Genomic DNA, 12,781 nt, shown 5'->3' with positions numbered 1-12,781 from the left:
ATGAGGATGATCTGGGTGTTGTCTGTGTAGTTGCAGCTGATAGGGTTATGAGATCGGATGAGCACAGGGAGTGGGTTAAGGTAGATATTAAAGAGGAGGGGAGACAGGGAGGCTCCCTCTGGGACTCCTTTCGGAAAAGGGTGAGAGAGGGAGGAGAAAAGAGGGAGGAGCAAAATGTGTGAGCAATTTGAGAGGAAGGAGCACATCCATGTTCGAGCAGCATCTTTGATTCCTATGGAGCGAGGCCTGTCTGCATCCTTCCAAATCTGCTGTTCTTTTTACGTCATCCTAAACTGACACAAGCAAGGATTCCGTTCCATGGAGGGGACCGAATCCTGTTTGGGCTGGGTCAAGAAAGCTGTTGGTTTTTGTGAAGAGGCAGCACTATTTGTATGCACTGCGGTCCAAGAGTTTGGCAATTAAGTGACTGTTGGAAATGGGGTGGTAGATGGAGGGACGGTGAGGTCGAGTGAGGGTTTGTTTAGGAGAGTTTTGACATATGAGGTTTTGAAGGCCTACGGGAAGATACCAGAGGAGAGTGTAAGGAACTTGTGGTGGCACCATTCAAGACAGAGACAAGTGATCACAGTTCAAGTGTGTTTATTAAACTGTGTAGGTGGGTTGGAAGAACGCCTAATCTAAGCCTAAATCTAAGATGGGAGCAAGCTACGACCGTCAAATAATAATAAGGCAGTCCCAGTGGCATCTCGTCAAGATAAAAGGGCCTATACCAACAAAAAAAATAACTATTGCCAATCCTTACAACTAAATACAAAAAGAGTGTGGGAGAGTGTTCACAAGAAAGAAATGAGTGTTCACAAATGATAAGTCAGGATGTAGTAGCCGGGGGTCTCCCTTCCCACATTTTGGGCACGGGACATGGTGGGACTCCAGAGCACAGCATACACTCAAGCTTTCCCAGCACGAGACAACAGTTGAATTCTCAGTTATCAGGACCATCAGTGCTGAAGTCTCTTTTCTATAGAAAGTCTCTTGCCTCCAAGGCCCTGATGGGTTCAAAATAATAAACAAAAAGTTCCTTTCCGTATGTACGTTGGGTGATGACCTTTCACACCTGGATCTCCCTCTTCTGGGCTCAGATCCCAAAAGGTTCCTAGCGATATGAGGACCTTCGGTGGTTAAGATGTTTTGCTTCTGAGGGCCTGATATGCTCCAAATAACAAACAAAAGTTCCTTGTGTATTGCACCTTGAGAGGATTCTTCACCCGTGGGTCCCCCTCTTCCAGGCTCAGACCCTTCTCAAATATCAGCCTCCCTCCATTGGGTTCACTATGGCATGTATTCAGAAGATTACATCTGTTATATTTACTTGTCTTTGGGTGATTTCTTTCCACTCCTGGATCCCCCTCCTCCGGGCTCACACCCTTCTCGAGTGTTAGCCTTCGTCCATTGGGTTCATTATGGCTTTTATCCTTCAACAATCCACTGTGGATATCCCTCTGTTGGGTTCACTCTTTGTCCACACAATGTTCAATAGGGCCTTATGCTTTCCCTCCGTCGGGTTCACATTTGCCAGCCTCGTTATTCCTTCTTCTTTCTCACTATGTGCGATTCTTCCCTTAGTTTTCATTGCTTCATTGGTCAAAGACTTTCAACTGTACAGAGGATTTTGCTAGACCCCTGTACGACCACTTTCACATTTCCCTTATGGCTCTCCTAGGGTCTTCGGGTATTGGTAGTTCCAACAAAACCAAGGAGTCAAGCAGAGTCTCTCGACTGAGCACCCACATGGGGCCAGAGCTCTCTGCAGCTGCTTTTCCCCCAAGATATTAACAGTTTTTTGAACTTCCCTTATTTTGCCATTTGCAATTCTTGTTCAACACGTTTCAGTTTCTTAATCGCCTCTCCCCTCGACTCACCGGCTGTGATGAACCGCTTGGCTTTTCTTGTCTCTGGAGTCAGGGACGGTACCACAATAGCAAATGTCTCTCCCTGGCTTGGTTACCAGCAGAGGAGGGCTCTGTGCACTGTTGAGATCTGCTGCAACACACGCTGGCTATTGGTTGCGGTCTTGTGGTTCTTTCCATTGAGGCTTTGTTGGTCTGGGTCAGAAAGGGCAGGGTCGCTTCTCTCCTTGTCACCCCTTTGGTTCTTACCGCCTTTATCCTCCTCTTGAACTGTCATACTGGATAGCTCTCTCGTCTTGCGGTCTGCCTTGCTCTCAGCGTGCTTTTGTGCTACACCTATTGTCCCTGTGGGGAAGGGAAATGGCCATCAGGTGTGTGTCGTTCTGGTCAATTGCCTGACTTTGCCTGACCCTTATGGTGGGACATGTCAGGTAAACGGCTCTGGTGTCAGTTGATTTTTACAGTCTAAGACAGTTTGTGTGTCGGAAACGGGGAGGTAGATTTTCTAAGTATCCTTTGGGGTAGGATGGGAAAAAAGGTTCATAAGGAAGGTGGTGGTTGTTAACTCAGAAAAGTGAGCATTGTAGGGTTTGTGACTTGAATTGTGGGGATTGTGGGAACAATAGTGTTTTGTCCCAATAGTTTGGGAGTTTTGGAAATAATAATCAGAGGGACGTGGAGGAGAATGACTTAAGTATTGGGGTAGGACACAGGAAAACAGGGATTCTGGGAGAGATCATTTCTGGGTGCAATGGGGTTTGGGATTCTAGGGGATTTTTTATTTACAGAGGTTTCATTGGATCTGGGCAAGAGAGATCCACTCCTGGGAAGGGAGGCAGATGTAGTACAGTCTACAAAGGTGTTAGGGATTTCGTCCTCCTCTCCTTCTTCCCCTGTATAATGCCATGTCTCACCTGGGGTATTTCCCAGAGCATCACCCCATGCTACCCCATTCAGGTGATCCTCTCTCGCTTGTCCGCCCCTAGGGTTGGGGTCTGAGAGCGTCTGCCCTTACCAGGCAACCTGAATAAGGTATTCTCGAGGTCTGCTTGGGAGAATACCTTCAGGTTTCTCACATACCCTTCCCCTGTGCTGGTTGGATGGCAGTGTTTCATCTAGATATTCCATTGTGGAACACCCAGGTTATTGGTCCAAGCATTCCAGAATATAACTGGGATTGTTACTGCTAGCCCTTTCAACCCTTTCCTCGTTGTTTAAGGCATGCGTAGGAGATAGTTTTAAGATTTCTTCCACTTCTTTTTCTCTCTCTATCTTCTTTTCCCTTTTTTGATCTTCCATCACCTCTTCCTCTAGATTGTCAGGACAGATCTCCATAACATGGCCCCACTCCCACAGAATAGGCATTGTTCACCTTGAGAGGTTTCTGAGTTATTCAGAGAGATGGTGGATGTTGACCCTCTCCTGTCCTTATTCGGGGGTCTAAAACATGTTTTAGTGACATGACCTATCTCCATGGTTTGCCCCTCCTGGTTAATATAGGGCTCTTCTTGTGTCTTCCCATTTGGGTTTCTCACCTTCTCTATCCCTTGCTAGCCCTCTACCTTTCTCTTTGAATAGTAAGGATGGGGTGCTGGGATTTTATTTTCTGTAGAATGGATCTCTAGTTCTCCTCCTGATGTTTTCTTAGATGATATGTTCCTTAAGGTTTCACATATAAGGTTCTCCCTGGGTGTTTTCCAAGGGGTTGCATCTGCTATGATTCCCTACTCTGTCTCTCCTAAAGATTTTTATGGGGCTCGCGGAAAAGTTCAGGAAAATGAAGGTTATTTTGTTTTTGCAAGAGAAAAGAGGTAACCTTTTTACTTTACCTTCTTTACAGGCTAAAATAGAAAAGGACCAACCCAAGGGATATTTTATTCTTATTTGCAAAGAGATCACAGCCTTGTCCCTTCCATGTAACAAATAATCCTATGGGCAAAAAAGATGGTAGGTGTTGCCCTCAACATCCTTTTGGATAGGTGAAATGGCTTGAGAGGTCAGGGAAAACAATTGGACTCCCCTTCCCTGTTCCAACTGCTGGACGGGTGGTGTCATGCTTTCCATAGATTACTCCCCATTGATGAAAAAAGGGGCATGATAGGGTTTGCCTCTTGACTCCAAGATTTCTGAGTCACCTTGCAGAGAGTTGTTCATTTGTTCTTTCTCTAACACTGAGGCTAGCGCATGAAAATCTCTATTTGGTGTCTTTTCATGTAAGTGGGCTCTCCCAATCAACTGGATCATATCCCACCCCTGACACCAATGGTGGCAACAGTAAAGACAGACACAAGACAGACACAAGTGATCACAGTTCAAGGGTGTTTATTAAACTGTGTAGGTAGGTTGGAAAAACGCTTAATCTAAACCTAAATCTAAGATGAGAGCAAGCTAAACCCATCAAATAATAATAAGGCAGTCCTAGTGGTGTTTTGTCAAGATAAAAGGGTCTATACAAAAATACAAAAACAAATAGTGTCAATCCTTACAACTAAATACAAAAAGAGTGTGGGATAAAGAAAGACGTGTTCACACATGATACGTCAGGATGTGGTAGCTCGGGGTCTCCCCTCGACTCACCGGCTGTCATGATGAAGTCAAGGATGGTACCACAGTAGCAAGTGTCTCCCTGGCTTGGTTATCAGTAGAGGAGGGCTCCGGGTACCATTGGTATCTGCTGCAACACACGCTGGCTATTGCTCGCGGTCTTATGGTGCTTTCCACTGAGGCTTCGTGGAACTGGGTCGCAAAGGGCAAAGTTGCTTCTTTCCTTGTCACACCTTCGGTTCTCACCACCTTTTTCCTCTGCTTGAACTGCCATACTTAGATAACTCTCTCGTCGTGCCGTCTGCCTTGCTCTCTGTGGGCTCTCGCAATCCACCTTTTAGCCCTGTGGGGAAGGGAAAGGGCCGTCAGGTGTGTGTGGTTAAATTCCCTGTCCCTTGTGTTGGGACATGTCAAATGAATGGCTCTGGTGTTAGTCCGTTGTTTATTACAGTATAAGAAAGAGTTTGTGTCGGAAACGGCGAGGTAGATTTTCTAAATATCCTACAGGGTACGATGGGAAAAAAGGTTCATAAGGAAGGTTGTGGTTGGTTAACTTGGAAAGGTGAGCATTGCAGGGTTTGTGACTTGAATAGGGTGGATTGTGGGAACAATAGTGTTTTGTCCCAATAGCTTGGGAGTTCGAGAAATAATAATCAGAGGGACGTGGAAGATAATGAATGAAAGTATTCGGGTAGGGCATAGGAAAATAGGGATTCTGGTGAGATAGTTTCTGGGTGCAAAAGGGTTTGGGATCCTAGGGGATTTGTTGTATACGGAGGGTTCACTGGATCTGGGCAAGAGAGATTCAGTCATGGGAAGGGAGGCAGATGTAGTACAGCCTACAAAGGTGTTAGGGATCTTGTCCTCCTCTCCTTCTTCCCCGGTATAATACTGAGTCTCACCTGGGGTAGTTCCCTGAGCACAACTCCAGGCTCCCCCATCCCGGTGATCCTCTCTCACTCGTCGGCCCCTGAGAGTATCAACACTTCCCAGACCACCTGAATAAGGGATTGTCGAGGTCTGCTTGGGAGATTACCCTCAGGTTTCTCACAAGAGGGACTGGTTAATGATGGAGAGTGCAATGCTGCCTGCACAGGTTGTTGTTAGGATGTTGTTAAGACGATCAGGGGGACAGGGGTCTTCAAGAGAGCCTGAAGGTGGGCTTTGAGCTAGAAGTTTGAGAAACTCATAGTGTGAGATGAGGGAGAAAGAGGAGAAGATCGGTCTAGAGGGAGAGTCGGCCTGGGATTGGGTGGATTGTGGGGAATGAGGGGGACGTCAAAGCAAGTTTGGAGAGGATGGAGTGGTGTCTATCAATGGCAATATTGTGAAAGTGTTTGAAAGGGCATCAAAGAATGATTGGGACTTAGGTGGGGAGGGCTTGAGCAGCAAGGCGTCTTGAATTCTAAGATGATTCTGTGCGGTTCCTGGCAAGAGTTACAGGGGTTGGTGTTTCAGTTCCTATAGATGTTTTATTTGTCTTTTCTAATTTCTGAATGGTGGGCCCTTGTCAGTCTTTGAGGTTGGCTGTGTACCACTTGGGGTAGTTGCCCAGCCTCTGAGAGGGACATCTCAGAGTCAGGGAGATGAGGGCGCTGGAGAGCCAATGATCAAAAAGTACAATGAAGGTGGCCCTTCCTGGAGTGAGAGTACTGGGAGTCAGTTTAAGAGGGAGTTGGCTAGATCAGGGTTAATAGTGACTTTATTTCAGAGAGGGACGAAGGAGTGCTGGTTAGGGCAGGGAGAGTTGGTTTGCCGGGAGGGGCCGGATGGGGAGGTGAGGAAAGAGAAAAATATTGCAGAGTGATCTGTCCAGATTAGGGGACGGAGTTGCAAGGTGGATATCAGGTGTGTGGTGCTGAATGCAGTATCGATGGTGTGGCCTGAGAAGTGGGTGGGGAGATATCAATTGTGTCAGGTTGAGGTCTTCTAAGTTGTCAGTGAGAGAGCAGGTCATGGGGTTTCAGGAAGTATTGAACCAGATGTTGTAATCTCCTGATGTGGTGAGAGATGGCTGCTGGATTAGGGTGGCAGATAGGGCACCACTGAGGAAATCTGCCAAGTTCCTACTGTAGCCCGGGGGTCTGTATAGGAGAGGAAAGCTGTGGGTGGTAGAGTGGGAGAATTTAAACTTTCCTAGCAGTGATTTACATTCAGTGCTGCCGGTAAAATACCCTTAAGTAGGACTGAGTGCTAGTGTTTGTGGAGGATGGCCATCCCTCCTCCTCTGTTGGATTTATTCTGTACAATCAGGTTGTAGCTGGGGGGAAGGACTTGTCTGTGATAGGATCATAGTTGTTAGAGAACCAGGTTTTTGGGATGAAAAGGATGTCCAGGTTTTCATCTGAGATAAGGTCAAAGATGTTAAATATGTTTTTGAGACTGACCTGGCATTGATGAGAAGCAAGCGAGCTGGTTTTGTTTCTGGTGTGGGAGTGCATCAGGTGTAAGAGCAGGGGAAGGCATGTGCTTTGGTGGAGAAGGATGGGGCGTGGGAGGGTCTGAACAGGTGAGGGTGGATAGGTATGATGTCATAGGATTAGAGGGTACAGGGGAGGTGAGGAGAGAGGAGATGGCAGAGGAAAGGATGGGATGTTCAGATGAAGGCATGGGGAGGGTGTTGGGATGTGGTGGTGGGTAGCCAGATGGATGGCATGCAGGTTTTGGGAGGAAGGGAAGCAGGCTTGAACAGGGTTGGTGTGGGAGGAGAGTGTTAGTCAGAATCGAAAGGAGGCAAATAGTTGGATCTCAGATGGAGCAGAGGAGAGAGGGGGGCCCCAAGGTGGATGTGACCAAGGCCCTTTAGGGGGGTTCAGGAGGCCAAAGGAGTGTGGATGAGAGGAGAGGCTGATGAGATTGTAATGTTGGCCTGGGCATCCCCCACTGTATTTAGGGCTGGAAGTGTGAAATAGGGAAGGGTAGGTTGTAAGGGTGAAGTGTGTAGATGGAGAAATGGGGAAATGGTTGGAGATGGGTGTGTGGGAGGGTAGTTAGGTGGGGTTGGGGGTGGAGGGGCTGGAGTGGAGAGATGGGAGGGTGGCTGAGTGGGCTGATGTTTTTGATTCTAGATTGCCAGTGAACAGCTCTGATTTGGGAGGTTCCGGATCGGCATGGCATGTTGACAGGTGGGTCGCGGGGGGCTAGGTGAGCATTGGGTGGGTGTGGTGAGGAGGGGAAAGGGGGCTCTGAGTACAATGGGAGAGGAGATGGTGGATGGAGAAAGTGGGGAGAGGTCTGATGGGTAGATAATTGGTTTGGTTTCTGCAGCACCAGCATGCAGCGCTGAACTGGGCACTGTGTTGCATGGTGGGGTGAGGGGTGTCCTGAGAGTTGGAATGTGTGGTGAGGGGTGGCAAGTGGTAGGAAAATGTACCGAGATTTGAAACCTAGACTGTACTGAGAAAAGGCACATAGATTCCAAACATAAAATTATTGGGAGACAAACCTATATTCAAAGCATATATACATTGGGAAATGCCCCTAGTTTCAAAAAATAAATATATTGGGAAATGCCCCTAGATTCAATACAAAAGTATATTGAGAAATGCATTAAGATTAAAAGCAGAATTATATTGGGAAATGCAACAAGATTGAAAGCAGAAATATATTGCGAAAAACACCTAGATTCGAAAAATAAATATATTGGGAAATGCACCTAGATTCAAAGCAAAAATATATTGGGGAATGCACCTAGATTCAAAACATAAATGTACAGGGAAATGTCACTAGATTCAAAGCATACATATGTTGGGTAATGCACCTAGGTTCAAAGCATTCACATATTGGGAAATGCACCTACATTCAAAACATAAATATATGGGGAAACCCACCTAGATTCAAAACACAAATATATTGGGAAATGCACCAAGATTCAAAGCGGAAATATATTGACAATTGCACCTAGACTCAAAACATAAATGTATCCGGAAATGCACCTAGGTTTCAAACCATAAATATATTGGGAAATGCACCTAGATTCAAAACATACATACATTGAGAAATGCAACTAGATTCACAAAATACATATATTGGGAAATGCACCAAGATTCAAAGCGGAAATATATTGAGAAATGCACCTAGATTCAAAACATAACATTTTTTGGAATCACTTAGATTCAAAACGCAAACATATTGGGAAATTCACCTAGATTCAAAACATAAATATGTTCAGTAATGCACCTAGGTTCAAAGCATTCATATATTGGGAAATGCACCTACATTCAAAACATAAATGTATTGGGAAACACATAACAGATTCAAAACATAAATATATTTGCAAATGCCTGTAGATTCAAAGCATACATATTCTGAGAAATGCACCAAGATTTAAAGCATAAATATATTGGGAAATGCACCTAGGTTCCAAGCATACATATATTGGGAAATGCACATGGATTCAAAACATAAATATATTGGGAAATGCACCTAGGTTTAAACCATATATATATTGGGAAATGCACCTAGATTCAAAACATAAATATATTGGGAAATGCAACTAGATTCACAACACAAATATATTGGGAAATGCACCTAGGTTTAAACCATATATATATTGGGAAATTCTCTTAGATTGAAAACAAATATATATTGGGAAATGCTGCTAGCTTCAAACCATGATTATATTGAGAAATGCTCCTATATTCAAATTATAAATATATTGGGAAATGCTCCTAGATTCAAAACATAAATATATTGGGAAATGCAACGAGACACAAAGCATAAATATGTTGGGAAATGCACCGAGATTCAAACCATAAATGAATTGAGAAACGCACCTAGATTTAAAAGATACAAATATTGGGAAATTCCCCCGGATTTGATACATAAATGCATTGGGAAATGCACCAAGATTCAAACCATGAATATATTTGGAAACACATCTAGATTTAAAGCAGACATATATTGGGAAACATACCTAGATTGAACGTGTACATATATTGGGAAATTGACCTAGATTTAAAACATGAATAGGAAAATGCACCTAGAATTGAACCGTAATTGTATTGGGTAATGCCCCTAGATTCAAATATAAACATATAGGTAAATCCACTTAGATTCAAAACATAAGGAAATTCGGAAATGCACCAAGATTCAATGCATAAGTATATTGGGAAATGCTCCTAGATTCAAAACATAGATATACTGGTAAATGCCCCTAGATTCGAAGCATAAATATATTGGGAAATGCCTCTAGATTCAAAACATAGATATATTGAGAAATGTACTTAGATTCAGAGCTTAGATATATTGTGAAATGCACCTAGATACAAAAGATAAATATATTGGGAAATGCCTTTAGATTCAAAACATAAATATATTGGGAAATACACCAAGAGTCAAATTATACATATATTGAAAAATTCCCCTATATTGAAAGATTAAATATATTGGGAAATGCTGCTAGATTCAAACCATGATTATATTGAGATATGCTCCATTTATTCAAACCATAAATATATTGGGAAATGCCTTTAGATTCAAAACATAAATATATTGGGAAATACACCAAGAGTCAAATTATACATATATTGAAAAATTCCCCTATATTGAAAGATTAAATATATTGGGAAATGCTGCTAGATTCAAACCATGATTATATTGAGATATTCTCCATTTATTCAAACCATAAATATATTGGGAAATGTAACGAGACACAGAGCATACATATGTTGGGAAATGCACCGAGATTCAAACCATAAATGAATTGGGAAACACACCTAGATTCAAAAGCTACATATATTGGGAAATGCCCCTAGATTTGAAGCATAAATGCATCGGGAAATGCACCAAGATTCAAACCATGAATATATTTGGAAACGCACCTAGATTTAAAGCAGACATATATTGGGAAACATACCTAGATTCAAAAGATACATATATTGGGAAATGCCTCTTGATAAAAAACATAAATATATTGGTAAATGCCCCTAGATTCAAACATAAATATATAGGTAAACTCACTTAGATTCAAAACATAAAGATATTGATTCAAAGCAGAAATATATTGGGAAATGCCGCTGGATTCCAAACATACATATATTGGGAAATGCCCCTAGAGCTAAACATAAATATATTGGGAAATGCACCACGATTCAAAGCAGAAATATATTGGGAAATACACCAAGATTCATACCATATATACATTGAAAATTTCCCTCAGATTGAATGCATAAATACATTGGGAGATGCCGCTGTATTCAAACCATAAATATATTGGGAAATGCCCCTAGATTCAAGCCATACATATATTGGGAAACACACCTAGATTCAAAGCATAAATATATTTGGAAATGCACCAAAATTGAAAGCATACCTATATGGGGAAATACCCTTGGATTCAAACTATAAATATATTGGGAAATACCCCAAGATTCAAAGTGCACACATATTGGGAAATGCCCGTAGATTCAAATCATAAATATATTGGGAAATGCCCCTAGATTCAAAGCATACACATATTGGGGAATTCTCCTATATTCAAAACATACATATGTTGGGAAATGCAACTGGATTCAAAACATAAACATATTAGGAAATGAACCAAGATTCAAACCATGAATATATTGGGAAACACACCTAGATTCAAAGCATTAATATATTGATAAATGCATCAAGATTCAAACCATAAATATATCGAGAAACACACATAGATTCACACCATACATATATTGGGAAATTCACCTAGATTCAAACCATAAGTATAATGGGAAATGCCCATAGATTTAAACATATATATTTTGGAAACCCACTTAGATTCAAAACATAAATATATTGGGAAATGCCCTTGGATTCAAGGGGTAATTCATAGATGTTAGCGCAGAAGCAGCGCACGCGGGCAGCGCAGAGAGGGAGCATGCACCAGCGTGCGCTAGTTCCATGCGCCAAAACCCATTTTCATGCACCGCGTATTCATGGATTCTTACATCCATGACCAGCCGTGGCACAGAGTGGTGCAGCGACCCTGCAGAAGCGCCAGTTATGCCCCCAACCCTGCCCTGTGCGCCAAATACTTTGTACATATCCCCTACATGGCACAAAAGCCAGTGGACCAGCATACACCCCCCAAAAACGAAAATGCACTAAAAACGTCACTGAGCCATCACGCGCCAGCGAAATCGTATGTAAAACTCCCCGGCACCCCTCGGAACACGCGTACCCCACTCGCTCCAGTAAAATCACATGTAAAACTCCCTGCGCACCCCTCAGAATACGCATACCCCGTTCGCTCCAGCGAAATCGTGTGTAACCCTGTGCACACCTCAGAATACGCGTATCCCGCTCGTGCCAGCGAAATAGCATGTAAAACTCCCTGCGCGCCCCTCAGAATATGCATAGCCCGCACACGCCAGCAAAATCGCGAGTAAAACTCCCCGCGCACCTCTCGGAATACGCGTACCATGCTCGCGGCAGCAAAATCGCATGTAAAATGCTCCTCGGACCCCTCGGAATATGCGTACCCCACTCGCACCAGGTAAATTGCATGGAAAAAGTCCCCCCTGTGGTGTGTAAAACTTCCTGCGCAACCCTCAGAGTATGCATTGCCCGCTCACGCCAGCAAAATTGCGTGTAAAACTCCCTGTGCACCCCTCGGAATACACGTGCCCCGCTCGTGCCAGCAAAATCGCATGTAAAACTTCCCGGCAAACCCTTGGAATATACGTACCCCACACGCGCCAGTGAAATAGCATGTAAAACACCCTGCACACCGCTCAGAATCTGCGTAACCCGCTCGCGACAGAAAAATTGCGTGTAAAACTCCCTGCGCACCCCTCGGAATACGCGTTCCCCGCTTGCGCCAGCAAAATCGCATGTAAAACTCTCCTCGGACCCCTCGGAACATGCGTACCCTGCTCACACCAGGTAAATTGCGGGGAAAAAGTACCCCCTGTGGTGTGGGCTGCCTGCAGGGCATGGGGAGGGTGGATGGGCTGCCTGCAGGGCATGGGGAGGGGTGATGGGCTGCCTGCAGGGCATGGTCTGGGGTGATGGGCTGACTGTGGGGATTGCCCAGGGGTGATGGGCTGCCTGCGGAGCATGGACTGGGGTGATGGGCTGCCTGCGGGGCATGCCCAGGGTTGATGGGCTCCCTGCGGGGCATGGTCTGGGATGATGGGCTGCCTGTGGGCATGACAGGGGGTGATGGGCTGCCTGCGGGGCATGCCCAGGGGTGATGGGCTTCCTGCGGGGCATTATCTGGGGTGATGGGCTGCCTGCAGGGCATGGGGAGGGTGGATGGGCTGCTTGCGTGAGTTCCGGGGGTGCGCAGGGAGTTTTACATGCGCTCGGCCTGGCGCGAACAGGGTACACGTATTCCGAGGGGTGTGCAGGGAGTTTTACACGTGATTTTGCTGGCGCGAGATGGGTACGCA

At 44.6% G+C, this 12,781-nt stretch overlaps 1 protein-coding gene across 14 annotated transcripts in view; it reads right to left on the bottom strand.

Annotated features, from left to right (window-relative positions):
* The window catches only part of GRAMD1B (GRAM domain containing 1B), a 1,544,984-nt gene that overhangs the window by 683,342 nt on the left and 848,861 nt on the right, over positions 1–12,781 (bottom strand). For 2 of the 14 annotated variants that reach the window (XR_011274513.1, XR_011274514.1), the window contains exon 4: positions 4,446–4,755. The exons of 11 other annotated variants lie outside the window; for them this stretch is intronic. Coding sequence is in view for 1 of the 3 variants with exons in the window: in XM_069614101.1 (XP_069470202.1) it covers positions 4,750–4,755 (6 nt within the window). In the remaining 2 variants the exon portion in view is untranslated. Of the gene's footprint in view, positions 1–4,184; positions 4,756–12,781 lie in introns of those variants that run through there. One more of the 14 variants, XM_069614101.1, reaches the window with a different exon arrangement.

Source organism: Ambystoma mexicanum, chromosome 9 (assembly GCF_040938575.1).
Source record: "Ambystoma mexicanum isolate Mex_15411 chromosome 9, UKY_AmexF1_1, whole genome shotgun sequence".
NCBI lineage: Eukaryota > Metazoa > Chordata > Amphibia > Caudata > Ambystomatidae > Ambystoma > Ambystoma mexicanum.
Note: the sequence above shows the minus strand (reverse complement) of the source record. Positions and strands in the feature narration are given on the sequence as shown.